This window comes from Phoca vitulina, unplaced genomic scaffold (assembly GCF_004348235.1).
Source record: "Phoca vitulina isolate PV1807 unplaced genomic scaffold, GSC_HSeal_1.0 scaffold5, whole genome shotgun sequence".
Lineage (NCBI taxonomy): Eukaryota > Metazoa > Chordata > Mammalia > Carnivora > Phocidae > Phoca > Phoca vitulina.
The window spans coordinates 75,669,799-75,692,983 of NW_022589708.1; the positions used below are offsets into that span (position 1 = coordinate 75,669,799).

At 47.4% G+C, this 23,185-nt stretch overlaps 1 protein-coding gene across 7 annotated transcripts in view; it reads left to right on the forward strand.

The window, feature by feature from the left end:
• SPATA13 (spermatogenesis associated 13) overlaps nt 1–22,172 on the forward strand; it is a 142,349-nt gene extending 120,177 nt beyond the window's left edge. For all 7 annotated transcript variants that reach the window (XM_032403331.1, XM_032403328.1, XM_032403330.1 and 4 more), the window contains 9 exons: nt 3,569–3,705; nt 5,093–5,272; nt 5,614–5,799; nt 7,518–7,697; nt 9,496–9,728; nt 12,857–12,986; nt 14,873–15,245; nt 16,380–16,454; nt 17,984–22,172. In XM_032403331.1, the coding sequence (XP_032259222.1) occupies nt 3,569–3,705; nt 5,093–5,272; nt 5,614–5,799; nt 7,518–7,697; nt 9,496–9,728; nt 12,857–12,986; nt 14,873–15,245; nt 16,380–16,454; nt 17,984–18,159 (1,670 nt within the window). In that variant the 3' untranslated portion in view covers nt 18,160–22,172. The remainder of the gene's footprint in view (nt 1–3,568; nt 3,706–5,092; nt 5,273–5,613; nt 5,800–7,517; nt 7,698–9,495; nt 9,729–12,856; nt 12,987–14,872; nt 15,246–16,379; nt 16,455–17,983) is intronic.
• Nucleotides 22,173–23,185: the final 1,013 nt, after the last annotated feature.

Genomic DNA, 23,185 nt, shown 5'->3' on the forward strand with positions numbered 1-23,185 from the left:
TTGTGAGTTTGTGCGTTATCTCCACTGGCTTATTCCCCCCCCTTACTGATTTTCATAGCAACAGCCAGATCAGATGGTAAAGACTTCTCCCTGGAAAATGGTGTTCAGTGGGTGTTTGAGGGAAAAAGTGTCATTTTCAGGGCTTTGTTGTGGAGAGGAGGCCCAGGTACCTTTCTTTTCTTGGAGTTTCCCTCCTTTTGGCTCCGTAGCCACGGCTGAAAAATGATAGGATGAATGCCACCGGTCCAGGTTGTGCCAGATCAGTGTTGGCTAAGGCAAGAGCAGTAGAACAGCTCAGCTGTTGGGGGGTAGCTGCTGGGCCTGGTAGTCCAGCAGCCGCTCCAAGGCTTCCGGTGGTTTAGTGGGGTTTTTTTGGTTTTGGTTTTGGTTTTGGTTTTTGGTATTGGTTTTTGTAGTCTAATAAGAAAGACTCATGCGTGTACAAAGTTTATATTTGCTTCCTCAAGACTTTCTCCCTCCACCCCTCTCCCCCAAGTACACACACCAGGAAAGTGCCCTAGACTGGGTGACCTCATGTTCTCTGCCTGCAAGCACTCTGACCACAGCATAGGAGGCCGAAGTACCAGACGGTATCCAGGTTCTTACACAGCTCACGCACACTTCTCAGACAAGGTGGCCTTTCTCCAGGGCCCCACTCAAACCACCCCCCCCACCAGCATTGGGCAACAGACCCACCCCCAGCATCGCACTCCAGAGGAATGCCCTGCTGTGTGGCATCGCCTCCCACTGGGGACGGACACACACTCGGGTGCACACGCACACCTGCAGTTGGCTCCCCGCTGCCCACTTGCCTGCACTCCCCTCGTCTGGACCACCTGCATTGCCATGGCCAGGTGCTGCCTCTCTTCCATGATGAATCAGTCAACAAGCTAGGGGTCTGCCAGGCATTGCGAAGGGTCTGGAGAGCTTCCGTCTGCTTCTAGACTTTGTGGTCAGCCCCAGGGACATTCCTCCCCTGCATCCATTCGTCCTTGAGGCAGCTCACTTGTATGTACCCCTCTCAGATACAGGCTCTGATCTTCCCTGAATGAGACTGAGGAGACGGAGGGTTGGTTGGAGAGACCGGTACCGAGGTGCCGCACCAGGGAATGGCGAGGAGAACTGAAATTCAAGGATGTTGTTTGTGCAGGTCGAGCTGACAGCAGAGCAATGGAGGATGAAGTCAATGATGACTTGGAAAATCCCAAGTTACTGGTAGAATTAACAAGAAAGCAAAGTCAAAGAAGATAGTGTGGGGACACCTGGGTGGCTCAGTCAGTTAAGCCTCTGCCTTCGGCTTGGGTCATGATCACAGGGTCCTGGGATCAAATCCCGCCATCAGGCTCCTTGCTCAGTGGGGAGTGTGCTTCTCCCTCTGCCTGCCACTCCCCCTGCTTGTGCTCTCTCTCTCTGACAAATAAATAAATAAATAAAATCTTAATAAAAAAATATTTGTAAAACAAACAAAAAAAGAGGCCAGTGTACTGGGAAGGAGGAAGGCTGGTTTGAGATCGCAGTGGGAGAGTGCTCTCTGCTCTTGCCTTTTGCAAGGACTTGCAAATCTGGATTTCTAGTAACTACCCTCAGGGGACAGGTCTTCTTTCTCAACTAAACAACTTTTTTTTTTTAATGAGATATTTCTATTCCTTATTTTGTACTAAGTCTTCAAAATCTGACATGCCTTTTACATTTGCAGCCCATCCCATCTGGACGAGCTGCATTGCAGGTAGTCCACAGACCCGTCCAGCCCCAGACCATGGCCCCACGCTCTGCATACTAGGCCCCGTGGCTTCCCTCCTGTCACTTCAGCCAGGCTGCTATCGTGAACAACTTTTTAAAAGAAACACAGTCTGGGGGCACCTGGGTGGCTCAGTTGGTTAAGTGTCCGACTCTGGATTTTGGTTCAGGTCACGATCTCAGGGTCATGAGATGGAGCCCCACCTCGGGCTCTGTGCTGGGCATGGAGCCTGCTTAAGATTCTCTGCCTCCCTCACCCTCTGCCCCTCCCCCCACTCCATTTGCACACACACACTCTCTCAAAAAACTTAAAAATAAAAAAATAAAAGCAACACAGTCTGTAAACTGAGCCTAAAATTCTTACACTAAAACAACGATAACTATTGAAAAAGGTTTGCAACAATGGGTGGTGATCAACACCATGAAAATTAGCTCTAGGATCATATTACATGTGTCAGATTCTTAAGTTTTCCTCACCACGCACGGACAGGACTACAATTATGATGATGAATTCAGGCCAAGTAAAGGAAACTAGGGAGGTACAGGGAGTACCTCCAGGCCCTCCCTCACCCAACTGTGGCAGGGTCCTTCTCTAGCCCGGCTCCCACCACATGCGCTGCCATCATCACAGAACCCTCTTTTAGGGAGTCCCAACCATGAATCAAAGATGCTAGGAACTTGACACACACCACCACCTCATTCTCCAAAGAGAAAGAAAATAGTTTGTGCAACAGAAGGAGGAAGCTCAGAGAGAGGAAGTTGCTGGGTCCCATGCCTGTAGAGGGGCAGGGCTAGAATTCAGACCAGGCTCTGGGACTCTCAGACCCGTTCTATAGTGTTAGGGGGCCTGTCTTCAAAACCTGTTGCTTCCTACTCAGAATCCTGAAGGAGCTGCCCCACTGCTCACTGTAGATCCTTGAGGCACCCCTACCACCCACTTTACTTTTCAGGTCTCATCTTCTATTAGATGGACGGGTGTCCATATACCGTGTGCTTCAGATCGAGCCACATTTTGTTCTCAAGAGTCATCTCAAGTATCTTAACAAGCCAGCTACTACCACGAAGGCTTCCTCTGTCTTCTTCACAAGGAATGTTCTTTCTCTTTATAATTCCCCCTGCTGGATGACAGATTAGCCTTGGTGAGAGTAGCCCACTGTCCCAGGAAGAAGAGAAATCTGAATGCCAAGGTGGGCAGTCCAGAATGCTGTACCCATCCTTAAAAGATCTTCTCTCCTTTTTGGCAAAGGTGCTATCTCATTCCTAACCCTGGTATCGTAAGTTCCAACCTTTTCATATTATGGACACCTGGAAAGAATGACTACGTGTTTCCACTTAGGACACTATCAACACCTTTTGATTTTAGTAGCACCACTGCCTTGCAGGTGAAAGGTGGAAGCCACACACTTTTTAAAAATGATTATATTTTCATTTCTTTATCTCCTCAAGCTTACCAACACAGGACTTAGAAATATGATCTGCGTTTTATATATTTTATGTCCACTGTGGAGCACAAATTGCCAGCCAGATCACACATAGTTTACTCAGTATCCTAAGTGACAAAATAATGCTGTGTGTTAACATTGGCAGTCTTCTCTGAAATGCTCTCCTTCCCGCTCACTGTAACACTCGACCCTGGCTCCACGCATGACTGCTACCTTTGGATCGATAGATCTGTAGGAGTTTTCTAAAGATGTCTTATTCTGGGTACGACACAAATGATTGCTTCCCCTTGGGGGCATGTTCTCAAAGGTCATTTATTTTGTCATTAAAATGTTTTTTTTTGTTGTTAGCTGTGTCCTTTTAACCATAAACCATGCCATTTCTTTTCTAGTTTCTTCAGATGGAGGTGCAGAGTCTGCGGCCTTAGTGGATGACAACGGCAGTGAGGAGGACTATAGCTATGAAGACCTGTGCCAGGCCAACCCCAGATACCTACAGCCGGGTGGGGAGCAGCTGGCCATCAACGAGGTACTGGGGTCACACTCAACAGTGGCGAGCCTTGGATGCTCCATTTTCAGGGGGCAGAATCACTTCAGACTTTGCCCTCGTGGTTCTTCTTTTCCTCTCTCTCTCTTTTTAAAAAGATTTATTTATTACAGAGCGAGCGAGCATGAGTTGGGGGAGGAGCAGAGGGAGAGAATCTCAAGCCGACTCCCCGCTGAGCATAGAGCCCAACGTGGGGCTCGATTCCTTATCCCTGGGATCATGACCTGAGTCGAAATCAGGAGCCGGACGCCTGGCTGACTGAGCCACGCAGTGGTGCCCCCCTTGATTATTTCTTACCAAACATATTCTAAAACCTAGAACTCTGACATTCTAGCATTTTCGAGGATCGTTTAAGTTTTCCAGATAACTAAAGCTCGCTCACTGCTCTACTTAATAAAGGCAGCGACTGCTGCTTGGTGTTTGGGGAGTGCTTTTCAGTTTACAAAATGCTGTTCCTAACATTATCTCAGAAAGATCTCACAGCCAATCTAAGAGGTAAATGTTAAAATTGCAGTTATTACCCGTATTTTAATATTCTGAAACTAAGAGGCTGTGTCATTTGCTAGTAAAAGGCAGAGCTGAAATTAACCACATATTTCTCACTACAAATCGGGTGTTCTTTCCACCACTGTGCATCTTCAGCCCTTTTTATGGAAATCTTTCCAGAAGGCACTTACTAGCTTTCGGAGTTCTTGAATTGAGCATGTGGAGTGTCAGTTCTCAGTGAGTTAGCATCTCCGTTAGTAATACCAGTTGTTGCTGTAGAATATGATGATGTCCTGGGGTGCTGAGGGGACCTGCAGCCATCCACCCCTGTGGCTGACTAACAGGTGAGTTGTGTCTGTCCTTTCCTTTTTAAAGTAGCTGTTAAATATCTGTAGATCAGGCTGTGTTCTCTTGAATGGTTGTAGATGATAAAGTTAGATTAAAATTTTATTCAGACTGTGAATGAAGTCTGAGGAGTAAGTTCTAGGGGAAGTCGTGAGGGTCTTGCAATAAAGTATGTGCATAATCATTAGAGGCCTGGCTCCGTGTTGTCTGCTCAGAAACCATTTTGGGGGTGAATATTCCAGATATTCACATTCATTAGGTAACTGACATATAGATCAGTGAGCCATTTTTATACTGTCTTATAAAAAAGAAAAGTAGATTTGGGGTTTCCTTTAAGAGCGTATGAGAGATGCCCACCTCATTTTGTTTTCCATAATACGGAAACTCATTTTGTGTAACAGTCAAACGTGAAGTATTGACCACAAGCCAACAGTGTGTGCAAGTATGAGGTAGAAGGTGTCCATGCCCCTCCTGGGAGAGCACGTCCCTTGCCCTTCTGCCTGCCTGGTTTTGCACTAAGCACGTGTCCCCATTACAGCTGATCGGTGATGGCAGTGTGGTCTGCGCAGAAGCCCTGTGGGACCACGTGACCATGGATGACCAGGAACTGGGCTTCAAGGCAGGAGATGTCATCCAGGTTCTGGAAGCCTCTAACAAGGACTGGTGGTGGGGCCGGAATGAGGACAAGGAAGCCTGGTTCCCTGCAAGCTTTGTCAGAGTAAGTGTGCGGCGCTTACAAGCCCTTCTCACGACGGTCTGTGGGGGAGTGGTAGAACCGTGCTGTCAGGCTCAAGCCCACTCAGTCAGTGCAGGTTCAGTTCTTTGTAATCATTTAAATGAAAGCTTTCAGAAATTAGACTGGGTTGAAGGAAACATTTCAACCATGGTCATCTGGTTGTTTGGCATTGCTGCCATGCTTGGAGCCACTGGCCCAGCCATGGCTCTGCCAAGTACTTGAAGACTTAGCCTCGGGCCAGGCTGTCTTGCTCACAGCCTGGAGAAGTGGAAACCTGGGGGGCCTTCCCCCCAAGTCACTTGTCACCTGTGTGTGGCCCGCAGTTGCGTGTCAATCAGGAAGAACTGTCAGAGAATTCCAGCAGCACCCAGGGCGAGGAGCAGGAGGAGGATGCCGGCAAGAACCGCCACAAACACTCGGAGAGCAAGCACCAGATGAGGACCAACGTCATCCAGGAGATCATGAACACTGAGCGGGTGTACATCAAGCACCTCAAGGACATCTGTGAGGTAAGACCCCAGGCCCTGTGGCCTGGCCACAGTGGACCTCAGTCAGACCCTCATTTTATATACTTACTTTTTTGTAGTCTTCCCTTCTCCTTGCCCCTTTCTGCCCACGTGGTCCCTGCACAGACTCCGCCCTCATTAAATACTTGTCTGCCCTGGTGAGCATCAGTGGCTCTCTGTTGTAGTCAGTTTTCTTTTCTGGGCACTATGCAACTATCTCTCTGAGGACTGACTTCCCGAGGTTATTCAGAGTGAACGACTTTTAGAGGAGGCAACACCCTTTCAGTGAAACCCACGTAATTTTACAAAGGTCTGTCAATGTTTACAATCCCACTACATCTAGTCACTGACTCACAGATTAGGTTCTGAGTCATGTAGATACAGACCAAAAAAAAAAGAAAAATCGGTTTTACTTAGTGACATCCTAGGCCATGTTCTGCAGTGTCATGGTATTCTACTGTGTGGTAAATTCTGTTTCTCCCATGATATTCTTTGTCTCTGTGGGTTCTGTATGAGCCTGACACTACACTGGTGTTGGCCCTGTCTCCTCATTCCGCTGTCCTGGCTGTGAATGCTGAGTTCTGCACTCTCAGCTCAGCTGCAAACATTCAGCGCTGAAGACAAGCTGAAGCGAGACAAGTGCCCATTTTGGAATCGGATTAACTGGCCCCATAAAGATTGAGCGATGTTTATCTTATTGATGCTAACCATCTTGTTCCATGTAAGTGTCTAGTTAAGGGAGTTTCTTTAAATTGCCATTTTAGGAAAATAAGTCATGGCTAATGATTGTTGAGCTTTGACTTTGTGCCGTCCCTCAACCTGGATTAACTTCTGCAAACGCTCTCATCAGCTGGTCCTATTATCACCAACCCCCCCCCCCCATTACAGATGAGGGAACTGAGGTACATAGCAAGTAAAGTGGTGGGGTTGGGATTTAAACCAGTCTGCCTTAGAGCCTGTATTTTGAACCTTTACATTGTCTTTCTATTAAAGTTCATACCAAATAGTCAGTGGTATGTATTTTATCAGCCAGGCCACTTAGGCTGTGTAATTACAAGATGCTGATGTGGGGATAAGTATTACACATATTTATGGCTTTTCCTTCCCACCACACTAACTCCTACCCCAGCCATAGTACAACTAGGGGGAGAGTGAATAGTACTCTAATCCGTGCAGGCCTAGGATTAAAGATCTGCAGCTTTATGCTCTATATAGAAAGTAGGTGATGGTGGAATCCTTGGGTAAGATCTTCTTGGCTCTTTGCCGTGACACTGAGCCGGCTGCATGAGCTGTTCAGCAAGCTGTGGCTTTCTGTATTTGACAGGTCTTCTCAGCTGTGAAATGAAATTAGGGATGGGAGAATGATTATCTTAAGAGTTTAGAAAAAAGTGTGACAGTCCCAATGTTGGAGCTTTAATATTTGAAACCAAGCAACTTTGTTTCAGGAGCATAATCTGAAAACTTTATTATATAGTTTCTTGCTTTACACATCCAGCCACATGCACCTGTTCTCTTCCCTTTTGTTTTTAAAATATTCATAGCACCCTGGAGTCACCGAGGTATGTTTATCCCAACAGGGACCCGTAGGGTTAAAATAATTTTCTTTCATTCAAATCCCTTCCAAGATAATGGCTTTGGGCCCCCAAAGCTATATTATTCAACTAAATAATTTCTGTGACTCTGCAGATTAATTTTTAAAAGTTTACTTTGCTGTTTTGCAGGGCTATATTCGACAGTGTCGCAAGCACACGGGAATGTTCACTGTTGCACAACTAGCCACCATTTTTGGAAACATTGAAGATATTTACAAATTCCAAAGAAAGTTCCTGAAAGACCTTGAGAAACAATACAATAAAGAGGAACCTCATTTAAGTGAAATAGGATCCTGCTTTCTTCAACATGTATGTCACCTGTTATTTCTTATTAATATAACATCCGGTTAAATAATTTTGAAATGTTTCTCCATTCTAGAAAGGAGTCCTTCTTGTTCTGTTTTGTTTCTTGCTTTGTTTGCTGGATTAATCTTCTAGGGAATGGAGATGTCAGCTGTAAATTAAGTTGCTTGGCTTATATGGTTAGTCTTTACCTAAATACCTCCAGATTTCAGAATCTTCCCACTTTTATGCAGCTTTGAGGGTTTTAGGAGGTTGTGTTTGGAGTAATTTCTCATAATACCTATTAAGGGACTATTGTATGTTAAGCAGTGTTTCCAGGGTTTGCTTATATTAGCTTGGGTACTGCTACGGAGAAGGTATGATTATTTTCCCCATTTTCCCCATGCAGAAACTATAGCCCAGAGAGTAACTGACGCAAGGTCACACCTGAGTAAGGGGCAGGTGTGGATTCAGACCGAGGTGTGTGGCTCTGGGACCCCTGCTTTTGGGGCACCGAAAGTGCCTCAGAACAGTCTTGTGATCATGGCGAGCTTATAACTGGGGAGCGACTGCCCGTGTCTAATACTAAGAGGTTTCAGAGGAAGGAGACTTTATTCCCAGCCCAGTGGGTGTAATCATTGGACTAGTGACAGCAGTGAGGACAGCTACCTCCTCGGGTGGCGGTACTGACCGCAGTGACTACACAGAGGCAGTGGAAGCCGAGCGGACCCTCCGGAGTGGGTTAACTTTAAACAGCTGAAAATAATGCTGTGGTGGCCGCAGCGGCAGAAGATCAGCCCCACGAGCGCACCGGGCCTGTTTGGCCAGAGCAGAAGGTTCCAAGAGAGAGGCTTCAGAGGTCAGCGAAGGTCAGGCTGCAGTGGGGGCAGGGCCTGGGGAAGGTGGAGCCTCTGGATTGTGTGGGCCTTGCGGCAGAGTCTAGCTGAGGGACGAGGTGTGGCTGCTGCGTTCCGGGCAGAGGGGGCCGGGGTAGGGGTGGCTGCCGTGGGCATGCGGAAGGACAGCCATGTCGGCGTGGGAATTTCTGAGAACCAGCTGACGAAACTGGTCTTGGGGAACATCGAAAAGCGGCAGTCCGACCCGCCTGCAGGTCGTTGGGTCTCAAAGAATTGATGGGTGGGTTAGGAGAACCTGTCTTGTAGGGAAGTAGGAGTCTGGTGGGAGACGTGTCGTGTTGAGCATGGATAAGGACAAACCGTGGGGCGGGCGCAGGCTGCAGGGCCCACAGCTGTGGGCAGGGGAGACGACTGCGAGCCTGGCCGCCATGGAAGCCGGGGGAAGCCCAGGCTGAGCGCACGGGGCTGGCAGGGCGGCGGCAGCCTGCGAGCGAGAAGCGGAGGAGAAAGGAGGTGGGCGGGGGGCTTTCGATCGGACGTCAGAGGGGACAGCGTGTGGAAGCCAGGTTGGTAGGATGTTAAAGAGGGGCGCAGTGAGGGGAGCGGGTGGTGGCTTCGAATGCTCACTTGGTCATGGGCACGACCACGTCTATCAGAGGACGACGGGGAGAGAGTTGGATTTGTGCCTAGTGCCTGCCTTTTCCTTAGAGCAGAGCTAGGGCGGACACGGTGGTGGCAGCGGGTGCCGCTCTCCCAGGAAAGCCACGTGAGACTTTTGGGGTACACGGAAGGGGCCTTCGAGTGGGACCAGGGCGCCGAGTCCTAGAGCCCCCACCCCGCAAAGATAGCCTCTCCTCCCTTCCAGCCACTCCCACCCCCAGTCTGTACATTCCCCCCGCCCCCCCGCCCGAAGACATCATGGCCCGATGCCTGCCGATAACCTGACGCCGCTGCGCTTCCCTTCCCAGCAAGAGGGCTTTGCCATCTATTCCGAGTACTGTAACAACCATCCGGGCGCCTGCGCCGAGCTGTCCAACCTGATGAAGCAGGGCAGGTACAGACACTTCTTTGAAGCTTGCCGCCTGCTCCAGCAGATGATCGACATCGCCATCGACGGCTTCCTGCTCACCCCAGTGCAGAAGATCTGCAAGTACCCCCTGCAGCTGGCCGAGCTGCTCAAGTACACCACGCAGGAGCACAGGTGAGGGCGGCGCGCGCGCCACGGGCCCGACGCGACGCAGCCTCTCTCGGCCGCGCGCCCTGGGTCCCCGGGCCGGCCCTCAGGGCTGCGCGGAGCGGCGGCGGCAGGCGGGCTTAGGTGTCCTCCTGACACTCTGGGTTAGCCTCATGGAAGAAATTGTCACCTTGCTTAGAATGTTCAAGATTATGAGGTCTTGAAACAGGGTCATTGAAGAGGCTCCAGAATATCCATTCCTAGAGATACTAAAAAATTAAGAATAATTCTTAAACTGTGTCATGAGCACACAGGGATTTGTATTGTACTGTTGGTCCTTAAAACTGATGTCTGATCCTCTTTTGTAGCTACTCTGTAGTTAAAAGAACAATTTTTAAAAGACACCAGTGTGAATACAGTTTCAGAAATACTTTGCTTCCGGTCCTAGGGCAGCTCACCCTCAGAGCGGTATCATGTATTGCAACAAAAAGTTACTTTACAGAAGGGTGAGGACTACCAAAGTTTAAACTTCTGAAGAGTGGGGAATCTCAAGGATACAGTTAGTGAAGGGTTAGCTTGGAGAAGCATCCCGCTGAGGTCCTGTTCATCTCTAAGCCCTTTCTTTTTTTTAAAGATTTATTTATTTTAAAGAAAGACAGAGGGAGAGAGCATGCGTGGCAGGGGGAAGGGCAGAGGGAGAGAGAGAGAGAATCAAGGTAGATTCTGCTGGGCGCAGAGCCCAACACAGGGCTTGATCTCACAACCCTGAGACCATGACCTGAACCAAAACCAGTTAGACACTCAACTGACTGAGCCACCCAAGTGCCCCTAAGACCTTTCTTGCCCAACCTGGGTGCTTGCTCCGTCTCCGTGATCTGTTCCGCCCCATCCCCTTGTGCTTGGACATGGGGCTTCTCATCATGGTTACCCGGATGCTCCATTTCCTTGTGGGACTTGCTTTGTCCTTAACTAAGTTCTTCTAGGGGAGCCAAAAAGTTATCCATTGCTTAGTTAATAACAACTCCCTGTTTTCCTGCATGTGCAGAATAATGTATAACCATGCTGTGGTTTTTTGTAAGATCTCACCCATTCAGTGTTGGAATGGGCATGCCATCCTATGCCATTCCCCGAGATGTGCAGTTCCCAACTGTGCGGTGCGTTTAGCTGGCACTGGTTGGGTCATTGCTGTGTTCTCACCAGGCCAGAACCGGAATGCCAGTGGGCAAGGTTTTAGGATAAAGCTTACTGTTTTAGGTAAGAACCACACTTCACCCGTGACATCCGTGTCACTGGTACAAAGCTTTCAGTGCGCCTGCAGCCCTTGAACAGACGATCTGGAGAGGTTCTAGTATTGGGGGCGGGGGGACAGGGTTGTACCCAGAGGAAATGTGCTGTGCCAAACCACAACAGTTGTGGGCTTTAACAGCTAAGTGTCGCCCTGAGAGCAGTCAGATTATCCGTGGCAGCGCCTGGCCCCGCAGGGTGTGCAGCACGGAGCTTGCTTTCATCCTGTCTGCTGCCGGACTCCTGTGCGGCCATGGGGCTTGCAAAGGGGATCTTTTTGCAATTAGAGTGGAAGCTGGAAGGAAAAAAAGAGCTAGGTTGCCAAACAGTAGAACCTAGATGTGGATGTCCATTTAAAAAATTAAGATTAAAGGAATAAGAGAAAGGAGTTCATTGAAATAGATAAAAGGGAAGAGAGCTATATACATATATTTTTTTTCTTTTTCTGATGGAAAAATCAGAAAACTTGAGTGCAAGGAAAATAGCAAAGTCAAGAGAGCCACAAATTTGCAGAAAATGTTAAAGAATAAAAACACATGATGATGAGGAGCTAGAGAAAACATATAAGAGAATAAGAAGCAGAGACATCTTGACAGACGGGGGCAAGCAGATTGGTACATTCCAAGATGGGCAAGGTATGACCAAGAGTCTATACATCATCCTTCAGCAGTTAATTTTTCTCTTTTAAGGGTATTTTCCACTATGAGGCGTTTGCATACTTTGGCTATTTTCCCAAAAAAAAAAAAAAAATCCTTTTAAAGGAAATGACAGAAAACCCATTTCCTTGTCTTCAGGAAAACAAGACAATTTTTTTTTTTCAAAAAAACATTATACTCTGCCTCTTTCCTAGAATTGACAGAAAAACTCGTAGGAAAAATGTACAATTATTTTGTACACTTTCTTCATTGCTGGAGGCCTGGGGTGACTGGTTGCTCCATTATTTGGACAGTCCCCTTGTGTCTATTTTGTTCTTCCTTTGTGCTCTGCTGCTGAGTGTGAATAGGCCTGTCTAGAGGCAGCAGGGTCTGCCTTGTGGGGGAATGCCCAGGGACTTCCCAGGGGCTGAGTTATTTGTGTTTGGTAAATAGACAATAGAATCTGCTTCCAAGGCTTTCTTTCCTTGCTGAGCAGGAGGATCTAATTCGGTGCCACTGAGATCCAAAGGCTCTGTCTATCTCATAAGACACAGGAAAGTGCTGGAAAGTAAAGAATTCAGTTCATTAGCTAGATGATTGGTTTACGTGTCCCCAAATTATTAACGCTGAGCAAAACCTGAACGTCAAACTTTCCAGTACAAGCCACGCTCTGCTGTAGTCTGTGTGGTGATTAGAACTGTAGTTTGTTTTCCTGGTACCTACAGTTTTAGAGGCTAGTTCACCACGTCAGGCCTCTGTGGCTTGTGTCCTCTTTGTGTCCCTTTCTTGAACATCTTAGAAGATGAGACTCAGAGCAAATAATTACTCTTGGGAATGGTTAGTGATTATTAAAGTACTTTATATAGCAAAACTGGCTATCTGAGAACCAAAACAGTCATAAAGACTGTCCTTTCTTTATTAGTGAAAATAATCCATTGTCACTGTGACTAAAACTTATTTCTTGTGGCCTTTACTTTCATTCATTGTGATTTCTGGGAAATGAATGAAAACATTCTCATTCCGAAGAATTCTGGATTGCATTCAGTCAGTTCCCTTAACCTATGGAGACTGTGGTCTATTCATGGAGGAACGAGAAAAAGGAAACAATGGCCATTATTTAAATGCTACTTTATCTAGACTATTAGTATACAAAATCCAGGATGGAGTGTATTACTTTGTCGGCCCTGCTTTGTGAGTTTCAGGTTATATGGTTAAAATGAACCTCCTACTTTACAGTGACTACAGCAACATAAAGGCAGCCTATGAAGCCATGAAGAACGTAGCCTGTCTGATCAATGAGCGCAAGCGCAGGCTGGAAAGCATAGACAAGATAGCACGGTGGCAGGTGTCCATCGTAGGCTGGGAGGTAAGTGAGCACCCCTTCCTGCACCTGCCCCGCCGCCCAGCACTGCTCACGCCCTCCCTCACTCTGGTCTAGTTTGATGACATACTGTGACATCCTGTGATTGATACGTTATATTCTTGGCTTTAATGGTATATATATTTTGAAGCAGGTGGTTGAACTTAACAGTCAGCTACTTTACCAGTAACTCACTTCCACCAAAAAATCAACTCTGAAGAGTGTCTGTAATTAATTTATTGTTTACGCTCTGTCTCTCCTGCTAGAAAGTACGCTCCATCAGAGCAACTAGAGAACATTTTTAAAGTCTTATTTATTTGACAGTGAGAACGAGTTGGGGGTGGGGAAAAGCAGAGGGAGAGAGTCTTAAACAGACTTTGATCTGAATGCGGAGCGGGACATGGGGCTCGATCTCATGACCCTGAGATCACGACCTGAGCCTAAACCGAGGGTTGGACCCTTAACTGACGGTGCCACCCAGGAGCCCCTGGAGAACATTTAAAATACAAACAGTGTGGTAGGAGTATGGACTCTGGACTCACATTGCCTGTGTTTGAATTGGGTATGATCTGGGCAAGATTAAGATTTTCATCCTTAAGATGGGGTTGAAAATATTAGCTATATCCATAGAGCTCTCATGAGGATTATATAAGACGGTGGCAAATGCAGTGCTTGGCTCGCGCTGTCATGATGGTCCTGTGTGCATATGTGCGCACACATGCACAAACATTTATTTATAAAAACAACGCTGATTGTGTTTACCACATGCCTGGCACTGGTCTAAACCATTTTTATATGTGAACTCATTTAATCCTCTCAATAATCCTATGAGGTAGGAGCTACTGTTACTCCCATTTAACAGATAGGGAAATGGAAACATGGCAAGATTAAGTGGCTTGCTCAAACAACTAATGTTGTTCTGATTTTTTTCAGACCAAGCACAATTCATCGTACATTAAACTAATTGGTCAGAACTCACTGTCCCTAAGGATTAAGAGAGTTTGGATTGGGAAGTTAGGTTTTTAACTAAAGTAGGTTATAGCAGTGAATGTTGGAAAGAAATACGTCTATTTCAGGGGCCGTAGAGCCTTCTGGAGCTTGGATGGGCCCTTAGACATCACTGTGTTTAACTCTCTTACTTTGTAAGTGAAGAATCTGGGGCACAGAATTGCTCTAGGCAAGCAAGTAGAAGAACTATTTTGGAGTCAAGCTTTTTTGCCTCCACAAAATATTGTGTATGACTAGGATTGAAGGAGGATAAAATCTTATAAATCAAAGGCCAGTGTTGTACCAAATACCACACAGTTCCATTGGGTTAGACCCAACCTAATACTGTAAAGATGTGTTTTTCCCTTGTGTTCTTGGACTGTGACATTTAGGGGATAATTTATTGTCAGAAGTTTACCGATACCTTGCTGGCAATTTGCTGTCTGGTCTTTTGTTTCCAAGATCCTAAGCTAGTTATTACTCTGGGAGCCACTATACATACCAGACTCAAAAGCCAGAGCCCCAGAGTCTGTAGCATTAAGTGCCCCCCGTAGAAAGCCTCCTTGGTGTCCTTATTCTCCGGGGAGCAGCCATTCCAGACTGATTGGAGCCCATTCATCCAGCGCGTTTATCACCAGTCCTTCCTTGTAAGGAAGGCCCTTTGGATGACACAGAGGCACTGTAACATTTTCCCACAGGGTAGGAAATAAAAGAAGTTTCACACACAAGGAGACGAACCACCCGAGGTGTAAGTGGCCTTTTTTTCGCCCTGCTGAGCTGTGACCGGACCTCCTGTAACTGGAAAGTCGGAGAAAGACTGTGTGTCAGGACTTGTTCTTGTATCCGTGACACAGTCTCAAGGAATCCAAATGGGAAGGTCTTAAAATATGTGTCCATCCTTGCAGGGGCTGGATATCCTAGACCGAAGTTCCGAACTGATCCATTCTGGGGAGCTGACCAAAATCACCAAGCACGGCAAGAGCCAGCAGCGGACGTTCTTCCTGTTTGACCACCAGCTGGTGTCCTGCAAGAAGGACCTGCTGCGCAGGGACGTGCTCTACTACAGAGGCCGCACGGACATGGATGAGGTGCAGCTCGTGGATCTGGAGGACGGACGGGACAAGGACTGGAACCTCAACGTGAAGAACGCTTTCAAGCTCGTCAGCAAAACCACTGACGAAGTTCATCTGTTTTGTGCCAAAAAGCAAGAGGACAAGGCGCGGTGGCTGCAGGCCTGCGGGGATGAGAGGCGGCGCGTGCAGGAGGACCGCGAGATGGGTGAGCAGCGCCTCCGCCTTCTGGCCTCAGGCGCCGGCCCCAGAGGCCAGCCCCCTCCCAGAGTGAAACGGCCCCCCGGCAAAAAGAAGCAGGATCCGCAAATCCTGAGTACAGTTGACCCTTGAACAACGTGGGGGTTGGGGCGCCGACCCCCCCCAACACGGTCAGAAATCCAAATGTAACTCTGGACTCCCCCAGAACTTCACTCTCCTAGCCCACTGCTGACTGGAAGCCTTACCGATAACACAGTCCGTTAACACACATCTGTGTTATATGCATTATATGCTTTATTCTTACGATAAAGTCAGTTAGGGGAAAATGTTGTTAAGAAAATCATAAGGAAAGGAAATGCATTTACAGCACTGCCCTGTATTTATCAAGAGAACCCCACGTATAAGTGGACCCACGCGGTCCAACCCCATGTTGCTCGAGGGTCAGCTGTGCTTCTAAGCCTGCTGCGGGACAGGCGTGGCAGCTCGGGTTCCTACGGGCGGCGTTCGGTCGGCGTCTGTCGTCGGTGCTCGCGGTGCCCCACGGCACCCGTTAACGTGTCCTGCTTGGCAGGATGTCGTCCTAGTGTCCGTCCTGGTGACAGTCCTTGCTCCTTCTCCATTTGTAATCTTTTCAACCTCTTACAGTTCCTCGAGGAGTAAGGTTCTTTGCTGTGGGTTATGTTGAACACCTCAGGGTTAGTATGGGTTCTGGTTCTGGTTTTACTCTGTAATGGCATCACTTGTTTGTTTGGGGTTTTTTTTTTTTTCATTTTATTTAAATTCAATTAATTAACATGTAGTGTATTATTAGTTTTAGAGGTAGAGTTCAGTGATTCACCCGTTGCATAGAACACCCAGTGCTCATTACATCACATGCCCTCCTTAATGCCCATCACCCTGTTACCCAGCACCCGCCCCCTCCCCTCCAGCAGCCCTCAGTTTGCTTCCTATGGTTAAGAGTCTCATATAGTTTATCTCCCTCTCTGATTTCATCTTATTTTATTTTTCCCTCCCTTCCCCTATGATCCTTTGTTTTGTTTCTTAAATTCCACATATGAGTGAAATCATATGATAACTGTCTTTCTCTGATTGACTTATTTCACCTGTTTTGAATGTTTCTCATGTCTGTTCCTAAATCCAGGAATGGAAATTTCAGAAAATCAAAAGAAACTCGCCATGTTAAATGCTCAAAAGGCAGGACACGGAAAATCAAAAGGTAAGTTTTGAAGAAGGCTTCATCTCCTTATCTCCTTCATGTATATCAGTAGGGGAATTAAAATCGCGAATGTCTGAGGTCGTCAGCGCACTGATGACCAGCTCTCAACAACAGAGAGACGTACAGGTGAAACTCAAAATGATAGACACCCCCCCCCCCCCCCCCCCCCCCCCGCAAATGGGTGGTTTAGAATAATCTGCATTTGGTTTTGAGTGTGAGTACGCTTCAGTATTTGCTGACATTTGAACATGAGCCTGTAAGATGTGTTTTGAATTGGCACCAAAGAGCTTCGGCACCTCCCCATCCTGAGGTTGTGCTGGCGTTCTTCCTCCGGCCAACCAGTTCAGCGGTCTGAGGCAAACCAGCAGCTCCTGTGTGTCTCGGGCACACGTGGAGGAAATCTCCAGCCCCAAACTCCTTATCAGTGCAGGCTGCGTTCTAGTGTAGGTAAGAAGAAAGGTCTAAAAATCGAGTACATCGAGAAATGAGCTGAAAAGAAGACACACTAGCTTATTTAGAGCAAGGACTCCCTACCCTCCGTGCACATTAGAATTGCCTGAGCAGCTACTGAAGATGACCAATACTCAGGTCATGCCCCATCGTCCTGATGCGCAAAGATTTTTTTACAGTGCCGATAATACACATGATGTCACCCAACAGGAATAAAATAATAAGGATTTTTGTTCCAAAAACATTTGTTATATTCTTAGAACCTTTTTTTCAGATTGACTTCCTACTCTTAAGAACAATTTATCCTCTGAAATGTGTCCCATTCCGGATTTTCGTAACTGAAAGTGCAAAAGGAAGACCCAATTAAGCCCAGGATGGTGATGTGCCATCAGCTGAGGGCCAAGAAGAATTCATTACCAAAACAACCCTTAGCATTCCCATTTCCCTGTTCCCTCCGCTCAAAGGCAGAATTCCCACCACCCCCCCCACCACGAAGTGATAAATACCTTTGAAGAGAAAAAAACCCTGTCTTGTTCTTTTTTTGAATCTCCACTTCAATGGCAGGTGACCAGTAAATATCCATTTGTTAGAATGTAGTAGCTGGTGTCCGCATCTTCCAGGAGTCACTGGCTCAGCAACTAGGCACCGAAATGGGAAGAACGTGGGTGGTGGTGGGTGGTCCCCTGCCAGGCACCTCTCACTGGGGAAGGCCGGGAGAGCCTTGTGGCAGATCAGGGCCAGGATACCTTCTGAACTGAGTCCTGGCTCCTTCTAAGAGCACGCTCCTTCCTCCTGTCCCTCTGACTTTGACGGTTAGCTTGTGATCCCGGAGCTCATTGTGCTAGGCCTTTCTCATTACCTCTGTGCGGATTTAAAATGCCTATTCCAATGAAACCGTTTCGATTAAGCGTTCTCAGCGCGTTCCTAGCTCCCTTCATTCTCACAGCAACTGGTAGGTAGGCTTCTAGATGTACTTTGCGTTCATATGAATTAAGGATCAAATTAAGAACTCAAGTCTTCCTTTTCGGCTAACGAGTGACGCTGGGTCCATGTTCCACCCTTCTCCCCTCTCGAGTTAGGCTACAGCGGATGCCCCGTGGCCCCGCCACACCAGAGCCTGCACCCCCTTCACCAGCGCCACGTCACCGTGCCCACCAGCGTCCCCCAGCAGCAGGTGTTTGCCCTGGCCGAGCCCAAGAGGAAGCCGTCGCTCTTCTGGCACACGTTCAACAAACTCACCCCTTTCAAGAAGTGAAAACGGGAGGCCATGCATTGGCTGAGGTGTCTGTAAAGAGGAGAACCATTTCTGTGTGTTCAACCCAGTGCTGAAAACTTCCTTTGGGGATGGGTGAAGAATAGAAGGTCTTGGATGTGACCAAGGTGCCTCTGAAGATCCAGCTCCTTGGAAGGGAGACGGAGGTCATGATGCATGGCCCTGATGTCCACGAGACCCCTCTGGGACCTGTGCCAAGGTGGCTGGGCCGCGGGAGCCCATGACCTGCTCTGCGGTGAAGCCGAGCTGTGACCCCAGTGGGCATCGCTGATGACGGGCGCGCTCCCTGCTGCCATTCCTGAGGAGGGCCTCGATTACAGTGCCACTTTGGCATGTGGATTCCCAGGGGACAGTCGTGATGGGGTTGGTACGGTAGCGTCTCGCCAGCACGGGCAAGCTGTAGCTGTCTTCCACAGTAGTAGGCGACGTAGCGCCGCGGAGCAGAGCAGATGGCCGTGGTGTCCCCTGGTGTCCCCTGAATTGTTACCAAGTGGTAGTGCCGGCTTCCTCTGGCGAGGTGCATTCCCGACAGGCTAGAGGGAGAAGCGCAATGAATCCCTCCCGTGGAACACAGTCTGGGCGCCTTCAGCATCCTGAGGAGGGAGCCGCTTTCCAGGGAGAAAGTGCAAAACCCTACCACGGGGTGGACTGTCCTTCTCGAGTCAGGTCCCCTCCCGCGGTGTGTGTGCAGCGTGTGACTCTCCAGACAGAAATCACACCTGCTTGCACGTCATGACCTAAGGAACTAATCAGACCTATCCGTTTGCAATATAAAAACCCATTTACTTAATTTTCTGGTAAGCGAGATATGCACACGCACCTGTGGAAAGGCATGTTCAGAGCGTCAGTGCGTTCTCCCCACCCGTTGTTTCTGGCGTCCCCACCAGTTAAGTTACAGTGACTTGAACATTCCACCCAGAAAACATGCGGTTCCCAGCAGCCCACCTTCCTCAGGATTCGAAGCCGACTTTGTTGCATAAACCCCAAATGGTAGTGCTAACCCCGCCCTTATTAACCTGTCGGGAGGGTTCTGAAGGTTCTTTCTCTATTAAGAGACCTTAACAACAGTACATCTAGACTCAGACATGGCTGTCTTTTTAACGAAGGCCACGTGGGCTGATACGTGGTGACAGTAATCTCCTTCTCTTTGTCTATATTGTAAATGTTGATGAAAATAACTTTTAAATATGTCTGGAGAAGACAGGTTCTGCAAGGGAGAGGCCATTTAAATGTACTTAGTGCACTGGACAAGGGTATCGTAGTCCACACTTCGGTTTTCTGTGTGAGAATCCCCTTTTCGTACGCTACTCTCAGAAAGTCCCATTTTCCAGTAGGCCCATGCTGGAGTGTAAACAAACCCGTAACATCCTAGACAAAGGTAGAACCTGTGCCTCCAAACGTCTGGTCCCTCCTTCCCTCCCCACCTTCTGCCCTGCCCAGGACCGGTCCCGAAGGAGGTGACATCACGCATCAAGAAGCCCTAATCCTGGACGTCGGAGTGGGCCTTAGAGCACCAACTGGAAATGTTTTCTGGTCAGCCTCAGTGCTTGCTCCCTTGTACGTAGGATGGCTGCAAGGTTGTGCTGCCCTGGGGTCACCGACCCCGGGGCGGCTTCTCTGGACCGTGATACCCAGTGTCCCAGGATAGAGGTGGCTTCTGTGAGGAAGCTTCCCAGGAGGTACTGTGGCTCCGAGCGTATGAGTGCACGCGCGTGTGTGTGTGTGTGTGTGTGTGCACGCACGTGTTGTTTCTTTTTGGCTGGACCTCTCGATTTTAGTTGCATTTATATAACTGACCTTTTTATTAAGAAGATGTAATGATCTATTTTGAAAACTACACTTAAAATGCTTTTTGTGGACCCCTCAGCAATAATAATTCTAGGAGTCTCTGTGCTGAACAGAGTTGTTTGTATATACAACAATTTTGAATAGTTTTTATTTTTTTTAATAATAAGAAAATTAGGGAAGAAAAGAGAACCATTTGCTTATGTTACATTTTCAGTGAGGGTTCAATTCAAGTAAAGAACTTAATGGGCTCCCATTTACTAATGTTTCCTAATGCGCAGTGAAGTGCTTTCAGTTCTGTGACAAGTCCCGCTGTATTTCCCACCCGAGCCCGAACTTCCGGTTGCCCCCTGTCCCTCCGGGGACTCTCCAGCAGAAGCAGAAAGCTGGGTCCTGGTGCCACCCCCGTGAGCTCAGTGCGGTGTGAAGAGTCAGTCGATACAGTACCCACCCTGAATGGGTCCTGCTTGGCCTTTACTGGTGATTTTGAAAAATGAGAAATTGTTTAAAATCTATGTAGCTTGAGTTTTATTACCAAATGCATGAGTTCGGTAAAGAATAGTGGCTCAAGTATTCGAATTTTAGGTTTGCCCCACTTTCCTTCTTGATGTAAGTCCTGTGTTCCACTTGGTAAGAAGACGAGAGAAACCAAGAGCTCCCAAATGGATTTTGTATGGATTTCATTGGGAATCTTGCTTTCTCCCTTCTTTTTCCTCACTCTAACCCCGTATTGCATAATATGATGTCCCCACAACACACACACACACACACACACACACACACTCTCTCTCTCTCTCTCTCTCTCTGTCTGTCTCACAAAGATAGCAAAACACTTTGACAAATCTCACCTAATTTATTATTTATGTTTCAGAACCTGTTGGAAGACAGTTGAAATGGCCTTGGGTCAAAAGCAACCCTCTTGATTTTCATCATACCTAAAATGCACAACCAACTTGCAGTAAATCGTAAACAGTCATAAAATGGAATATTTGTAAAATCTTAGAGAAATAGCATTCTTCGTCTTTGGCCTACAAGTAAGCAAAAGACTGGCAGCAATGTGCCAGAGCTTTCCTGGGGTCCCTTCTTCCTAGTTTTATTTTCAGTAAATCTCTTTTCCCCGGTAGGTCTGATTTTGTCGTTGAAAACATTTCACCCCCGTCTCCACGCTATTTCTGAATATTGTTGTGCCTTTTTATACCTAATCCAGATGAAGACCAACTCCATGCCTGTTCAGAAAATCCCCTCAGTCCTACACCGCTGTTGTCTAGACACAAAGCAGAAGTGCATTTAATTCGAACTTTGTTTCACAATAGAAATCTTTTCTAAAAGCCATGGTCCAGCATTTATCTGCTGGGAAACTCTCCATGCCCAAATGGCTGATATTTCTCAGTACACATCAACTTAGTTATGTAGCCAGAATAGAACAGCCTGATCACTTGGAGTTAAGGAGAAAATTGCTGTCTTGTTATTTTACGGAAGAGGGGAGATACAGCTGTGCCCCTCACAGGACAGCACTAACAAGTATGGATACGTGTCCTTCTGATGGCTGACAGGCCAGGGACGCTGGGCACAAATCAGCTGGGTCAAACTGCTCAAAAACATTGGTCCCTATAAGCTTAACGTACACATGTTCTCATTAAAATTCCACTTGGCTAATGCTGTTATTCTCAGGATGCATGCAGTGAAAGTAGAGATCAAACAGTTTTGAGAAGAATAAGTAGCAACTATCTGATCTTAAAAACACAGAAACTTACATATTTGATGCAAATGTTTTTAGTTACAACACACTTGACGTTATTGTCCTTAGTTATCTCCTAGGCATCGACATTTGTATTTAGAAAATACTTTAACGGATTCTGTAATTTAATAATTGGTCTTTTTTGTAAATATTAGCATTGGTTGTGTTTGACTTACCTCTTTTGCAGGCTTTTAGTAACCTTTTCCTTGAATTTAACGCAACATCAAGACAATGTTAAGTCACGTGACAGCTTCCAAACTGATGATTCGCTGTTGACAGCTGAAGTATGTTGTACAAGACTGCTATAACTTGACCTGTATTTCTGTTGAATGAAGTTTTTGTAAAAAAAAAAATATATATTATTTACAATGTTATTTGAATGATTTCTTGTAAATGCTGTGAATCTATATTTGTTGTTTTGTATCTGTATATTAAAGTTAATTTGCCAAACTGGTTCCAGTAATGCATCTGAGTAGTAAAATAAGACATATATATGCATATATTTTAAGTAGAGAGCAAGTGTTAGGCGGGTTTCTGGCATTTAGAGCTCATTTCCTGTCTGGACATCAATAGACTTCTTTTCAGTAAAAATTCATCCATTGGTGAGCAGGCTTAAGCCACTAGATAGGTATGGGAGAAAGGGCTCCCAGGGGAACAGGGAGGAGCCACTTGCCTGAAAAAGTCACCACAGGTTGGATAAAGCCAAACCCAGAGCGCTACGGCCTGCTTGCTCTCCTGCTCCTGATGGTGGACCAAAGATGAACCGCGCGTGCCTTTATATACACTTTCCATTTCAGAGCTGCTACCCAGTGGGGATGAGGCCGCTTCACCGGGACGGCTGCTGCTTACCCTTTGGGGGCAGGGAACGTTCGAATTTCCTCTCTAATTAACAGCTAGAGAAGTTAAGTAAATAGCCCATTGTTTGCTGTGACTGTAATCAGAAAAGTATTCCTATGAAAGTTGCCAAGCCACGAGTCCCCTAGTCCCCACTGTTTGTTTGTTTACTCTCAACATGCACCTACTGAAACCGATCTGCTCCCCCTCCTTGGGCTGCACTGGGAGAGAGGGTTGGCTTAGGGGTGGGGATGGGGAGGGGAAGCACTGGGAACCTGAAAGCCTGCCTCTCCAGGGTGGCTTCCAGGGACCAAGCTGGTGCCCTATGGAGGAAGGGGTGAAAAGAGGGTAGTGAAACTTTCTAGAAGAGCGGAGGGGGAGAGGGCCTCGCATGACAGCCACCTGCCCTGTGCATTCAGGAGGCAAGCTGAAATGGGTAATCCTCCAAAGGAGCATGTGGTCAGAGAGGGAGGCAGGCACAGAAAGGTGTGATGAAAATTCAGCGTGGATTATGCAACACTAGGGGTGTGTTCAAGTTACGGCCTATGGCCTTCGAGGAGCTGAGTCCTCTCATCTGGTGTCAGGGCAGGAAGGTGGCCCAGGAGGCATCCTGGAGGGCTAACCCAGCACGGCAGGGCCCCTGCGTGTGTT